This window comes from Rattus norvegicus, chromosome 8, assembly GCF_036323735.1.
Source record: "Rattus norvegicus strain BN/NHsdMcwi chromosome 8, GRCr8, whole genome shotgun sequence".
NCBI classification, from domain to species: Eukaryota; Metazoa; Chordata; class Mammalia; order Rodentia; family Muridae; genus Rattus; species Rattus norvegicus.
Window position 1 is genome coordinate 18845971 of NC_086026.1, and position 15091 is coordinate 18861061.

Here is a 15091-nt window from a genome sequence, read left to right on the forward strand (position 1 = left end):
TGTATTAAAGCGCATAGGTTTAATTAACTCTCCAAATACTCGGAGACTGGCTCTGCATCACACAGTGCTAAAGCTGGCCGGGAACCTTGAAAGCAGCAACTTTTAAAAACAACGCTGACCCCTCCGTGGTGTAGGAGAAGCGGTTTCTATAGGAGAAAAGCAGAAGTGAGTGCCGTGGGAGAGTCAGACGAGCACAGTGAACTGAAAATCTATTAGGCAAAGCAGGCCCTCGGGTGAGATGATCCAGCTGCGCCTTGCTGATACCAAAGCAGACACAGAAGCCAATGTTGTCAACTTAAACATTCTTTTCAAAAATCTCTTTTCTTTTGCAATATGCATATGCAGTTGATATCAAGCTGCATAGTGTCCAATGGTGTGGCATTCCTCAGGCTTGGCCCAAGCTCTGCTAAACCTACAGGGGATGTGACCAGCCGTTGTTTTTAAACTTTTGTCTCATTTCCTTCTCAGAATAGCTGACTAGCAATACTTTTCAGTTCTAAAGGGATCCAATTGGCTCAAATTTAGTCATAGTCTTGACTTAAATATTAGATGTATACTAGAGGAGCGGTTATTTGGAGTCAGGCAGCTACTAAGGAGTGGCAGTGGACCCGGGTGTGTACTCCCTTAAGAAGTGCCACATGGCTTTGGAAAGCACAAGACCATCTAAACCCTGGAGACTGCACCACATATCCATCTCCTCCTGTCTGCTCGACCGATCAGCAGTTAGAAGAATAAGCCACAAATGTTTACCCAATTCAAAGATAGCTGGCCAGTTGGAGTTCCAATCGAGAGTCTGTACGCAGTTACAAGTAACAGAACCCAGTGCAACCACCCTACCCACACTGCTGAGAAACAGGGCTCCCAAGTTCCTGTCCATCCATACTGTGGAGTTTACAGCCCTGGCTCTCATGGAGAGCAGGGCTCTCATGGCGAGCAGGGCTCTCATGGCGAGCAGGGCTCTTGCATTGATTAACAACTGGCACTCCAAGGTGGGACACTGGGTATTTGTAACTGGATTAAAGGTATTCAATATACACGTTACTTTCTCAACACATGGACTTCAAAAAAGCTTGTAAGTGAAGTTTATTCAATTTTTTTAATCAAACACCTGTGACTTATTTGACAAATAATTTCAAGTGTGAAATAATGTCTCTCCGAGAGAGATCCTCAGTCTACTACTCAGCAAATCTCTCTCAACATCCTCACTACCCTTCTCCTCAGTCGTGGCTACAAGGTGACTGCAGAGTGGGCGTTTGTGCAGCTGATGTAATCAAAACAGCTAGAAAATGTAAGGCCAAAACCTCATTGACCTGCCTCATTCTCAGAGTAGATTTTTTTTATTTACTGTTACCATTTTTCTGAAACGTTGCTGTGGTACCTTCCACATAAAAATGTATTTGTGTAGTTTACACAAATAAGATTTGGAAAGTAGCCTAATTTTCTGGGTACTGATTCAAGAGAAATCCCCACCCTTTTGAAAAATTTTTCCCTTACAGTCATAAGGAGAACTGGGCTCTTTTGAAGTCCAACTGAAGCATTTAGTGGCTTGTATCCTAATCCAGCAAACGTTTCAGTGCTGTGTACTACAGAGAGCACATGGCTCCTTCCTAAAGTCCCGTGTGGCCGTTACAATGAAGCGCTCGAAAACTCTCAGAAAGGTCAGAGAGCACGAAGTCGTTTGAAGACATTAACCAGGCAGTGTACACTGCTTGCTACTCTGTAGTTCCAAGGCACTAAACGGAATATGACATTGGATATTTCCTGTTTCTCTTTTAAAAGGAGTGGCTTTGCTCAGATTTGTTTTGTACATTTTGGTACAGAACAGAGAATCAAGGCTTAGAAGTTAGTCCCAGGAAATTGTAAGGGTTTTTGTTTTTGTTTGTTCTTTGCCTTTGTTTTTCCTTTTTGTTTTCTTCTTTTGCTCAGAACTAAGGAAAAGATAGACCTTCTTACAGAATCACTTGTGAACTTATACCAGAGCTTCACGATTTTGCACTGTGCTTTCTGACACTTATGCGTGTGAATATGTCTGACGTTCAGTCTACACATTTCTCCGGTGTTTTCATCGCAAGCTTCCACTCATTTACAGAAGATAAGGAACACTTTGAGACCCCATCCTTTACCCCACCTGGCCTGAAGCCTTCATTTCATTATGACAGAGGCAAGAGATTATGGTTTTGCATGCTGAGTTGTTAAACCATATTTTAGACTCAGCTGAGAAACAGGAATTGAATTGTTTTCTTCCTGTGGTGTGTATTGTTCACTTGACCAAACACAAAAGGAATTTCAACTATTTGGTCAGATTAGAACTAAGATTATAATCTAAATTCCACACTTTAAAGTTGGAGGGCATAAGGTCCCAAAAGTCACAAAGAACCCATTATTGACTGGGTCCATAGGTCACAGGGGCCTACTCCAAGAAGAATGTACTTATGTATAAGTATATATAAACTGTAAGTCGATAAGAGTTAAAAATAAATGCTAGCTTTCCTTCAGCGCTGAGTGCATCTGTGCTGCATATTAAAACACCACAGACCCCGGCACTTACAAAGTCTGTGAAAAGCAGTTCTCTGGATTCTGCAGCCTGAGAAAGCCAAAGTCAGGGTGCGAGCACCGCATCTGCAGAGGCCTCTTTCATCAATGGCTTCTTCCTCCCAGGCAGACGGGAGAAGGTGGAATAGACTGAGGTGATTCCTCTTCGAAGGCGCTCGGAGAGTCTCTTTAAAGGCCCTGCCTGTTCATTCCTGCGTGAGGATAAAGTTTCAGTGTGAGTTTTGGAGGGTTATTCAGCCGCAGCTAACACTGCCTGTGTTAGCGGGGCACGGTGGCGCAAGTCTGCAATCCTGGCACCCAGGATGTGGCAGCAGACAGACCAGGAGTTCAAGGTCTGCTTTAGTTACCTACTGAGTCTGACACCAGCCTGACTCCAGCTAAACAGAAGAAAACAAAACACGCAAACAAACAGAAACCATGAGGCTGAAGAGATGGCACTGCAATTAAGAGCATCAACCAACTGGGATCGATTCCCAGCACCCTTAAGGGTGCTCACAGTGACCTGTAACTTAGTCCCAGGGAATGCAATGCCCCCTTCTGGCCTCCATTGGTACTGCTTGTACATAGTAAACAGCCATACTAGCAGACAACTAGACACATAAAATGAAAACACACACACACACACACACACACACACACGTTACATTCATTGGGAGGCAAAGGCTCTGACTGACATGATATTACTGGAGTCCCTCAGCAATCGTACAAGGCACTATTACTTAAGGGATGGCATCGACACCATTGATGAGATACAGTCTACCACCGATCAAACTGCACAGAAATACTGCTTCCTGGTCATTTTCATTTGGTAGAAGCAGTATTGATGATGCTTAGTTCCATAAGTGCCTGGGACTGAGTGGTTACTGCTCATTGGCGTATCGACAGTGTTAATACAAACCCTGCATCGCTTACTGTGCTGTCACATAGCTAAGTAATGTTTGTTAACGGCCGGGTTAGTTGAAGCAGAGAGCTTAGTACCAATCTGAAGTTGGATGCGTGCTCTACTGAACTATACTCCACTCACTGCATGCTGCTTGGTCTTAAAAATCTTCCAATACCATTTTAACCCCATACAGCTTGTTGGATAGTTGAATGGGGATTTTAGCTCATTATGTCTGCTGCCCACCTTTCAAATTGCTTTTTAGGACATGGGAATATTTTCTAAACATTCTGTGTATTAACAAACTCTCTCTTTCTCTCTCTCTCTCTCTCTCTCTCTCTCTCTCTCTCTCTCCCTCTCTCTTTGCCTTTTAGAACAAGTTCCTTTATTCTTATCTCCTCTGATTTAAATTTGGAGCAATAATGAAAATATTGTTATAGTAGGGATTAAACAAGATGTCAAGCCTTTGATATGTGACCTCTAGCTCTCAAACCCTGTCACCTGCTAATGGGATATTTTGGGTTGCACAGCACTGCCATTCTCTCTGTGGTCATTGCTGGTGACAACATGAAATTCCTGATCTCCCACCCTTGGAAGCATCATCTCATGGGGGCTCTGTGAGGTAACACACCCATTTGCAAACACTGGAATTGGGAACGTGGCTCCCTGCCTGACTTACTTTCTCCTCTACTGTGGTTTCCTACTCACTCCCAAAGAGATTAGCACTTCAACACCTGTGTCTCATTGACAGGAAGGTCTGTCCTTGTTTCTACTCTGCTTTCTTGTTCCTTCATGGAAATCTTTAAGATCAAGAACCATTAATACACAGAGAGTCCACCATACCCAAGCACTATCCTGATTACTGTACCTCAGTCATCCAAGTATGTTGCTAGGAGACAGATGGGTATAGACTATGGAGCTCTTGCACTGACAAAAGCTGTGGCTGGCATGGGCTAGTGCCATTTGTCACAGACACAGACCTTCAACCTTAGGGACTCTGAGAGGACTGCCTAATAGACATTTTTAACTGAGCCCAGGAAAAGGAAGCCTCAGCTGGCTGGGAGGGGGAAGCAGAAGATGAATGTTCCAGACAGATAGAATTATTATGGTTTGAATGAGAATGTCCCCATATGCTCTGTATTTAAATACCTAGTCCCTGGCTGGCGGTTCTGTCTGTAAGACATATCATTATGTTCACAAACAAATCTTTGATGAGCAGAGGGTGAACTTCACAGGCTGAGGTCTGAAGATGGTCTGGACACATTTAGGGAATTTATAAACCTCTTGAAACAAAAGACGAAGTTGTTGGTTTCTCTGTGCGCTTGTGAAGATGGAAAGAGAGGCAGAATCGATAGCCTTATGCAATCTTCTCAGAGCATCATAATACAATAGCACATTTGGCCCTAGAGACAAAGAACTCAAGGCCAACTTGCAGAGCAGAAATCTCAGGTCCACCACAAAGAACCTTCTAAAGCTGAAGAATTTCTCATTTAAGAAAAATGTCTCGTTCCTTGCTCTGAGTGAGTACATTTTTCCCACTCCGCCCTGACCCACTGATGTTCTGTTCTTGGCCACAGTCCACCCCAGAGATGCCTCCTCATGGAACGGCTCTCACAGCCAACCCATAATAGGTGTCCACCCCAAAGCCTAAGAATAGACACAGTGTCCTGATGACTTGAATATTAGGCAATTTCTGGACAAAACCTCATTTCCATTGGTGGAACCAGAGAGAATATACATTGCAGGCTCAGACTTTCCCTGCTGAGCGAGTGCTGTAAAGAAACACATCCACCTGGTGATCTACCTCAGAGGAAAATGCTACAATCACAACATTTTTCCTTCCTTATCAAATTCCACCTCCAAGGCCCCATCCTCCCCATACCTAGAGACAATGCCAAGGCCCCCACACACACTTCTATCAGGCAAGATGAAAAATCTCGTAAGCAAATGAATCTTCTCTTTTACATCTTTTAAAGTGTGTGTGTGTGTGTGTGTGTGTGTGTGTGTGTGTGCGCGCGCGCGCGCGCGCGCGCACACATGGCACATGGAGACCAGAATAGTGTGTCAGTCCCCTGGAGCTGGAGTAACATGTCACTGTCAACAGCCATGTGTATACGAGGAACTGAATTCAGATCCTCTGCAAGAGCAGTACATGCTTTTAGCCACTGGCCATGTCTGTCAGGCAGTGAATATTTTATATAATACATTTCTCAGGATTTAGACATGCATCCTCCCTCTCTCAGTCAGATACGCGACCCTGTGTAACTGAAGTCCTTAAGGATTGGGGGTTCTATCTCCATCTAAAATGTGGAGTTGGACAGGGACTTTGTAAGTTCCTTCCATTCCCAATGGACGCCATGGGTGATGGGGCAGCGCGGGGTGGGGGGAATCAGGAAGACATTAATGGGTACACATACCATGATAGCATTCCTTATTTAGTTTGCCAATTACTTCCGAGAATTTCAGGCTCCCTTCCCTAAAGCAAACCCCACCCAATTTAATGCAAAAGATTAAAGTTTCTAGCATAAATAAACAGGAAAGAGCCAACAGATTTGTTCTGTTAAGGGCAGATATATTTGGGTCACAGGGTTTCAGTCACAGCCTTTGAACTCTGTCATTCTAATGTACAAGCAGTTACAGACAACGTGTAAGTGAATGTGCAGGATCCTAATCTGATGACATTCTATTTACTAAGAAAAGGTGGCGAGTGGGATGCGGAACAACCTCTCTGTCATTTATGGACCCTTGAAACTGAGCCCTGACGCCTCCAGCCAGAGACAAAAATGTCTTAGGTTTCCTCACTCCATCTGATGCAGATCCCTGACAGATCCCTCTGCAGCAGCAATTGTCCTTGTGTCAAACGAGGGCCATTCAATCACGCCAGCTGCCCTCCACCGCCTCCCCAAGCAAACCCCCGCATAAATGATTTGAAGGGTCTGGTTTATCAGCTCAGGCAGTTCGTCTCTCAGGCAGAGGTATAAATAAATGGCTTTATCTGCAGACGGTGCTGAAGTCGCAGAGCCTGGCGGAACAGTTGAGCGGTTAGACAGGGAATGCAGAAGGGAGAGGAGAAGAAAGATTGAACAGCAAACCAGCTCGTGACATGTACTGTACAGGCCTGCCCAGCTGGGTACTTTACCTTGAATTTGTTTTGCAAATTGCAGATGTCTAGCTCCAGGAGCCAAGAAAAAGCAAGAGTAGTCAAACCACCCAAAATACTCCCAGAGGCATCTAGGAACTCTAAGGACTTTGTTTCGTGAGGGGGAAAATCATTAAATCTCCTCCTTGTTAAATAGAGACACAGAGAGCCATCTCATTCAGATGTGTAGAATAGCAAGCACATTTCTCTAGCTAGTCTTTAAGTAACAAGAGAACGGTATTTATTTACAAGCTTGGAGTCATTTGTGAAAGCTGCTGTGTGTCTGTACAGCTCATAAAACTGTTTTAACAATGACTAAATTCAATGAGCCACACCATATCAAATATCTCTCAAGGAACTGGCAGATTCCTTTCTTTGCTGTCTTCTGACATGTCTAATACGCTAGCTTCCTACCTCTGGCTGAAGTCAGTTCTCCATGACAGGAAGAATCCTTGTTTCACATTAGAACACAATAACTAACCATATCGTTCTTCTTTTGTAGCATCTGTTAGAGACATTACTCACGTACTGGCCACGACACACTGAGATCCACCTGCCAGCCTCTGTCCCTTCCATTTGATCCGAAGATTCTTTTCATACAAACTGTTTCATTAAATATATATTCTAAGTTGAGGCCTCAACCACCACAGCTCTGGGCACCTGAGGACACCTGAGGGTAGGAGAGGTGCTCTTCCCCAGGGAACAGTACACCAATCCCTTGTCCAGTGACAAACAGTTGCCCTGAAAACATGCATACAAGTAAAACTATACGGAGCTAACGGGTTACATTTAGAGGCATATATGTATAATCAAACATACCTGTGCATGCAATAACATGCTGAAAAGGGTCAGGACTTTGAAGTAGAGTAGAGAGGGCTGTCTGGGAGAAAAGGAGAGAGGGAAAAGTAATTAAGTTACATTAGCAAAGAACTTAGAGTAGAAAGTGTGTGTGTGTGTATGTGTGTGCATGTATGTGTGTAGATGTATGTGTGTGCATGTATGTGTGTGGATGTGTGTATGGATATATGTGTGTGCACGTATTGTGTGGATATGTGTGCATGTGTGTGTGTGCGTGTCTGTGTAGATGTGTGTGTGGATGTATATGTATACATGGATGTGTGTGTATATGTGTGGATATGTGTGTGCATGTGTGTGTGTATGTGTGTGTCTGTGTGTATGTGTCTGTGAGTGAGTGTGTGTGTGTCTATGTGTCTGTGTGTGTCTGTGTGTATGAGTGTGTGTCTGTGTGTATGTGTGTATGTGTTTATGTGTGTGTGTGCGTGTCTGTGTGTATGTGCATGTGCATATGCGTATGTGTATATGTATGTGTGTATTGTGTGTATGTGTATATGTGTGTATGTGTATATGTGTGTATGTGTGTGTCTCTCTCTGTGTGTGTGCATGTGTGTGTGTGTGTGTGTGTGTATTCTAAAGTTGGATGAGGGAATGCACACCTATAATCTCAACATACATACATACCTCAGGTAGGAAAACTTGACTACATACTAAATGTAAATGAAGACAGGGTGGGTTAGCATCAAACATTACAGCATTAGAACTTAAAACAGAAAGAAAAAACATAAACGAAAGGTACTTCAACTATTTTAATCGGGTGTGTGTTTGAAACTTGTTACCAAATCAATCTTTGACTCCAGCTACTCTAGAACCTTGGCTTTTCCATGCCTTCAGCACTCACACTGTGGGAATGACATGAGTCATTCACAGTCACGCAAGCACACACACACACACACACACACACACACACACACACACAATCATGGAAGGTAAGGATGAGCCAACCTTACCACGGTTCAATTTTCCAGGAGGAAAGTTGTCCTGGGTGGGGAAGAAACAGTCGATGTCTGCAGTGTTGAGCTCTCCATGGCTGAGTCTGGGGGTAGCAATGAGGCTGGATGTGGAAACCAGAGCCAATGCATTGGAGCATATTTTTCTTTCAAAATATTTTATGTACTGCAGTTTGCACAACATCTTGGCAATGAAGGCATGTCTGTGAAGGAGGTGTCTTGTGTTTCACAGCTAACATAAGGGCAAAAAATATGACAGCAGCTAAAAGTGACTTCAATCACGAACTGAAGGAGTGTGTAAGAGTACCATGGTAAGGTCTGTGGGCTGCAAGTTCAAAGGTAAAAACCAACAAAATTCCCAGAGAATGCATTTCTCTCTCTTCCACACCAGGACATGTGCCTCCACTCCGGCACTGCTTTCAAATTTGGACAACACTTGAGACTTTAGGGGAAAAGGTCCTAGAATATTTTTGGTATTGTCTAGGAATGAAACTAAGTTTAGAACAGTCCATCTGCTTGATTAGAGAGAAAAAGAGCTGCGTTTTCTTGGCATGCACATCCTTTCTAAATCTCAGAGATGGGCGTCGTTCCAGATTTCTCTGGAAATCATTCTGAAGCTCACCAGTTCTGCCAACACTAAACACGCTGTCCATCTCCTTTCTTGTAGATATTTTTTAAATTATATTTTATTTCTTCTTTAGAAGTTTCATATATTACTGCAATGTAGTTTGCTCCTAGATAGCCTTTGCTTCCTTCCAGCTTCCCCTCACGCCTCCCAGTCCTTCCCAACCTCGGGTTCTCTCTTTTCTGGGTTATTAGTAACTCTGAGTCCGATTGGTACTGTGGATGCGTTCGTGCATGAGGGACCATGCCTTGGGGAATGGACACCTACCCGTGTAGCTTGTAGACACGTGTGTTGGCTGAGGGTGTAGATCTGTGTGTCCCCTCCCAGTTCCAAAGGGACTCTGTGCGTCTGGTCAAGTTTTCATAGAACAGCTTGCAGTGGCCTGCACGGCTAACTTATCTGCTTCCAAAGGGGAAAGATAAAAATAAAAATGCACGCCTGAAATGGCACTAACAGCGATGAGTGGCCATTGTTAAAGCCATTCGTTGGAGCAGCCATTTGATGGTCAGGGTCATTGGTGATGTGGTGCCTCAGTACTGCATGCATTTTTCCTGTTCCCATTTTACAGATGAGGAAAGCGAACTCACTTCTTCTGGACTCCCACCTAATAAATGCTAGAACCAGGGCATGGCATGGGCACACCACACCCCAGAGCTCCTGCTTAAGTCCACTACTGTCATGCAAGGAGATAAAACAAGTCCTTTGGAATTTTGTCTACCTGTCTGCCCATCATTTCCTTTAAACATGAAATATATTTTTTATCTCAAAGCCTTGCACAAAGCTTCAGGTTGTATCTTAGAAAAGACTGTTGAGGTTGAAATGGAGCACAGGCACAAGTACTGCTTCCAGTGTTGTCCCTGCTTGATTCCTTCCCTTCCAATAGTCCTCCCACCCCTCCCACCCTGCCTCCTTCCTCCCACCCAAGCAGACTCTGCTTCTGTCTCCTTTATCAGTCCTCCCCTCCCCCACCCCCTGCCCCCAGTATTTCCTACCCTGCTTTCCTTCCAAGACAATCAACTCTATGGATGTTTCTCTATTCCACTCTGCCAGGGACTCGCAAGCCCTTGTCCTCAAGTCCACATTCCTAGTGGCTTTTAAGACACATGGGGGTAGATGACTTCTGGGGATTTAAAGTAGAGAGAATGTCATGAGAAGATGGCTGTATTGGTAGATGGCTCATACAAAATCCCATCTTCCATGTTTACCGCCTCAGCTTAGAGCAGCACCGTACCTCGACAGGGAGGGGCATCTTTCAGTCAGACTGGCCTGGCTCCAAAGCCTCCTCCACGTTCACACCTCCAGCTCCCAGGTCTCCCTCAGCTCAGAGACCTCATCTGCAAAGCTGAAATAAGAATACTAGTTCATGATCGTTTTTGTGGGAGGATTGGATAAACGGTGTAAAGCAGTTTTGGTGTGTGGCTGTCCTTACAATTATTCTAGATCCCTTGGTGGATCAAAGGTTGCTGTTTGATATGCTATTAAGATACAGTTTCTGACTGCAATGGATATCAGAATGGCAGCTTTCTACTTAAAAAATAAAAAGGCTTAGTAGATAACACAGTTTTTAATGGAATAAATGGGAAGGCAAGTCCCAAGACTGGTGGACCACCCCAACTACTCAGGCATCGTGAGTTCCTGTCTTAGTCTGCCATAAGCCCTTTGCCATCACCCTGGAGAGTAAGAGTTGAACTGCTTTGCTTCTGTACTTCATGTTTCCCAAAGGCATCATGACAGCGGCCTGGTACGTGTGTGAAGCAGCCTGTCTCCCGGATCACTATCTTTCGTGGGTGAAGATTCTTGATGTACTTCCAAATTTTGATTTTACTATCTTTCGTTTGTTGTGTGTTGTACTTTGAGACTTTGCCTCCTCTATCCCAGGTTGGCCTTGAACTTGTTATATATCAGAGGATGACCTTGAACCCATAGTCCTCCTGCCTCCGCCTTCTGAGAGTTGGAATGACAAGAATATTTCACTATACCCAGGCTGGCCTTACAATTCCTAACCTCTGTGATATGAGCTTTTTCCAACCATTGGTTAGATATGAATTCTGCAAGGAGACTGTGTTTTCCAGTCTTCTCGGTGTCCTTCTAGTAGGACATAATGACACCTCAGAGGGCTTAGCTCTTGTCCCTGCAGGGTTCTTATAATGAATGTATCAATGCCTGAAAACTGGTGGATTCCTCAGATCAAAGTGGTAATTCCCCAATATCCAGTATTATTTGATACATGACGATATTTTCTTCATCACTGTCAGTGCATGGGGTGTCCCCTTGGCATAAACTGCTGTGGGATTAATGAGTCTCTAAGTAGAGGACAAATGCCTCCTGCCTTCTGTCCAGAACGTCTATCCAACTTTAAACACATGGTTGGAAACTCCATTTTCATTGTAGGGTCAGAAATAACAAATGCACACTGACTTGTGAGAGAAAAGAAATGGCTGCCACTCTCTAATGCCTTTGCTTCAGAGAAGTTGAGGGTGTGACTGAATATTTTCTTTAAGGTCCCATGAACACCTCTGGACTGAGGAGACTACTAGGAGTCCAAAGCCCACCATTCTCCTTCCCGCTCTGCTGCCTGTTCAAAAGCAATTCTCCAGATGTCCAACCTTCTAATCAAATTTGATTTCCGAGGGGATGAAAATATTTGGAATCTAAGCTTATCATCTTTGCACTCCTCGTGTCTTATTTAATTCACAGTAGCTCCCCTCCTCCTCTCTCTTCCACAGGATCAACACTCTGTGGTAGGCCAGAGCACAGGCCCCAGTCCAAGTCCCAACTCCTGCTCAAATCCAAACACTGGAAGTGGTTACATGAACTCCCAGCAGTCCCTGTTGAATCAGCAGATGATGGGGAAGAAACAGACCCTGCAGAGGCCAACCATGGAGCAGAAGCAGCAACTTCTCCTCCAGCAGCAGATGCTGGCTGACGCGGTAAAGCTTTCTCTGAACTTCTACTGTGGACACTTGTTGGCCCTGGAGGGATAACGTGTCCCCTGTCCTTCTGTTTCTTGCCGTGTTCAACTCATTTACTTACGTGATAGCAGGGAGGGTGGAGTGAATCCAGCAGGCATTAAACTGTATGGATTTAAACTGCAGGGGAGCAGGAGAAAGCCTGATTTACCAGCTGCTACGCATATGGAAGGAAGTACACAGCCCTCGATGACGAGCCCAGCCCAGTTCAGGAATGTTTGTGGCCAGCAGGGCATTTGAAGGGAGCAGAGGAAAGCTCGGTTGTTCCCAGTCTCAAGGGGTGGAAATAGTGACCTGCACTTTAATCACCCCAACTCCAAACTGATTTTTAGAGGTAAATGGGTTTTAAAGGAAAGTTTTAAAGGCCAGCATGGAGTTTCACCACCAAGATTTGGTTTCCCAAAAAGCAAAGCATCTCAGAATGGGAGCTGTTTTTAAATAAATTTCCATTTCACTATATTTGCCTGACCCCTAAGAACCACAGGGTTGTTTTTCCCAAACACCACCAGAGCCTTGGTCCCATATTTATGTGCCCATTCCTCTGTATCCTTAGACATCAGCACACACATCAACCCAAACTCCGCTTCCTAAGACTGCAGCACCCTCTCCCGTTAGCCTGTCCCATCCAATGAAATCAAAGGGACAAAGCCAAACAGTTCAGGGTCAATAGACATACAGAAAAAGGGAGAGCAAGGTCAGGCGGTGCAGCTCAGTGAGAGGCTATCTGCCTAGTACGCCTGAGGTCCTGGGTTCGAGCCCAACAGTGCAAGATGTGGAAGACGAACTAAATCATTTTATATTCAAGGAACTTTTTAAAACAGCCAGAAATGTCAGGTGTTACAAACACTATGAATAGTCAGTGAATCCTGAAAGACCATGAAGATACAAGCTGCAAAGGAAAGAACCCCTTCTCCTCTCGTTGTCCTAATGGACCCTCCTACAGGAAAATCACAAGAAAAAAAATCACATAAATAGGCTATTGTAAAGTGTATGCTTAAATGCTGTGCTGTGGGAATTGCTAGAAATGTATGCAGAGCAGAAGTTACCTCCAAGGATCAGAAGGTGCAGAGGAAGTTGGAGGAAGAGTAGGCCGGTGTGGAGATGCGGATGTCATCCCAATCCAAAGATGTAGCACACTCAGGACACGGGTACACAGAGGACACACGTTCTGTCAAGGCATAGAGTGTGGTCGGGGATGGAGAAGGGCAGGACATGGAGGCCAGGGGAAGGAGCTTGCTAAGTCACACTGTCTAAAAAGCAGCCACTTTTTAAAAAAGTAACACTGTGTTCAGATTTGTATCCAACCAAAGACAGAGGCTGGTAGGAGAGACTGTCCAGCTCCAGTTTGAAAATATGGCAAATCATCTCCCAAAATGAGGTAAAATTTGGCTTTGACCTGGTAAGACTACAGCATTCTGATAGAAACGGTGGAAGCCACAGTTTTAAGCAGAGGGCAGACCAAAGGAGGCAGCCCTGGTTTCTTGTACTGGTTAGTCGCACGTCAAACTAGTAACAATGTAGCAAGCACAGGAGTCTTTAGGTGGCATATGGAAGTGAGCCCTTAACTACCGGGTCTGAAATCTGTGGTCAAACCTGATCCTCCCTGTCTTTTATCTTTATAATCGGAATAGTCTAGAAACAAGGGTGAGGAGGAAAGCATCATTTCCAACTGACTTACTGGCAAGATTTTATTATTCCTATTGACACTGCAAATTTGATCAGTTTTACACGGTGGAGTTTCCGGGTTTTCTGCTTCCCTTACAAGACCCTGATTAAAAGTGACACACACATTCTTGAGGAGCTGGTGATGGTGCTGGCCCGACTCCCACTGGTGCCCTGTCGAGTCTCCCTGGACAGGTGCAAAGGGCAGTGGTAGGATGAATGAAAACGGAGCCGCGTTTTCTGTGGTCCTTACAAAGCAGTCCACGTCTCTTTGTCTGGATGCCATTGAGGGTGCCTATGCTTTTTAGCATATCCAGGAAGAAGCAGTCTTTGATGCCCCTTTACATTAGCATACGCTTTGTAGTCATTCAAGGCCTTGGCAAGGCCAGTCAGGCACCTAAATAGAGGCGTTTTCTCATAAAAGTTCCTTAGTCTTACTCTCTACTGTTCTCCCACCAGTGAGGCACAAAAAAAAAGTGAGACCGGACACACTCACTCCCGTGATCATCATCATTACGAACACACATTGTAAACCTACTGTGTGCCAGGCGTCATGCTGAGGTTCTACAGAATAAAAGGATCCATCCTTATACAGGGATTCTGAAAGAGATTCTAGAACCTCCCAAATATTACACTTTTATGACTAAGGGCAAGACAGATACCACTGAAGCAAGAGACACTGGGCCGGCTGTGATGAAAAGTTCATTTGACACAGAGGTGATTTCCACAATAGGTGTGCGTTTAGACTGGAGCCTCGCTGTAGCTTCTTCTGTTCGGTGTTGTAGTCCAATCTGCTCTGACCTTGTAGCACAGCAAGAATACGTTGTATCTGCACATCTGTGCTGCATCTATGTACCTTAAAACAGAGTTTTAAGAAACTCAGGTTTCCAGAGATCTATATGCTAAGGCTTTGAGCAAATTGGCTGATCAGTTGGAGAAAGAAAATGCCAGTTGCTTAAGATACATTAAGTCAATCTGGATTTGAAATCTAGTACGTGATTCGGAATCAAGGAACTAATTCTCCTCACACACAGACTCTCTCTCTCTCTCTCTCTCTCTCTCTCTCTCTCTCTCACACACACACACACACACACACACACACACACACACACACATACACACGCACGAATGCACAAATGCTTCTTGGAAAAGAGATTTCATCAAATCCCATTCTTGGCCTAAAAGTTGAAACTGTCACTTTACACACATGTTTACAGCAAGGTTGCTTGCTCATAGCCACACTGGGTTGGTGGAGGACCCCAGGTCCTTCCTTAAACAGTTAGGGTTTAGACAAAACCACTCCCCACTGACCACTTTTTCCCTTAATTTGTAAACCCCTGTTTTAAAACAAAATGCAATCCATGTGTTTCTGATTCATTTACACTTAGCTCATCGAAATTGTGTTTTATATGAACTACTTGGTGTTCAAAAACACTCTATGAGTCTTTCAAGTTTATT

At 44.4% G+C, this 15091-nt stretch overlaps 1 protein-coding gene and 1 long non-coding RNA gene across 3 annotated transcripts in view; one reads left to right on the forward strand and one right to left on the reverse strand.

Moving 5' to 3' along the window:
• Nucleotides 1-15091, forward strand: part of Maml2 (mastermind-like transcriptional coactivator 2) — a 317444-nt gene that overhangs the window by 293491 nt on the left and 8862 nt on the right. For both annotated transcript variants that reach the window (XM_008765997.4, XM_039082226.2), the window contains exon 3: nucleotides 11729-11932. In XM_008765997.4, coding sequence (XP_008764219.2) covers nucleotides 11729-11932 — 204 coding nt within the window. The remainder of the gene's footprint in view (nucleotides 1-11728; nucleotides 11933-15091) is intronic.
• On the reverse strand, nucleotides 991-14521 carry LOC120094078 (uncharacterized). Its single transcript, XR_005487962.2, has 5 exons — nucleotides 13018-14521; nucleotides 9270-10344; nucleotides 8378-8463; nucleotides 7392-7452; nucleotides 991-2744 (listed from the first exon to the last, which is right to left on the reverse strand). It is a non-coding gene; the product is annotated as an uncharacterized LOC120094078 (long non-coding RNA).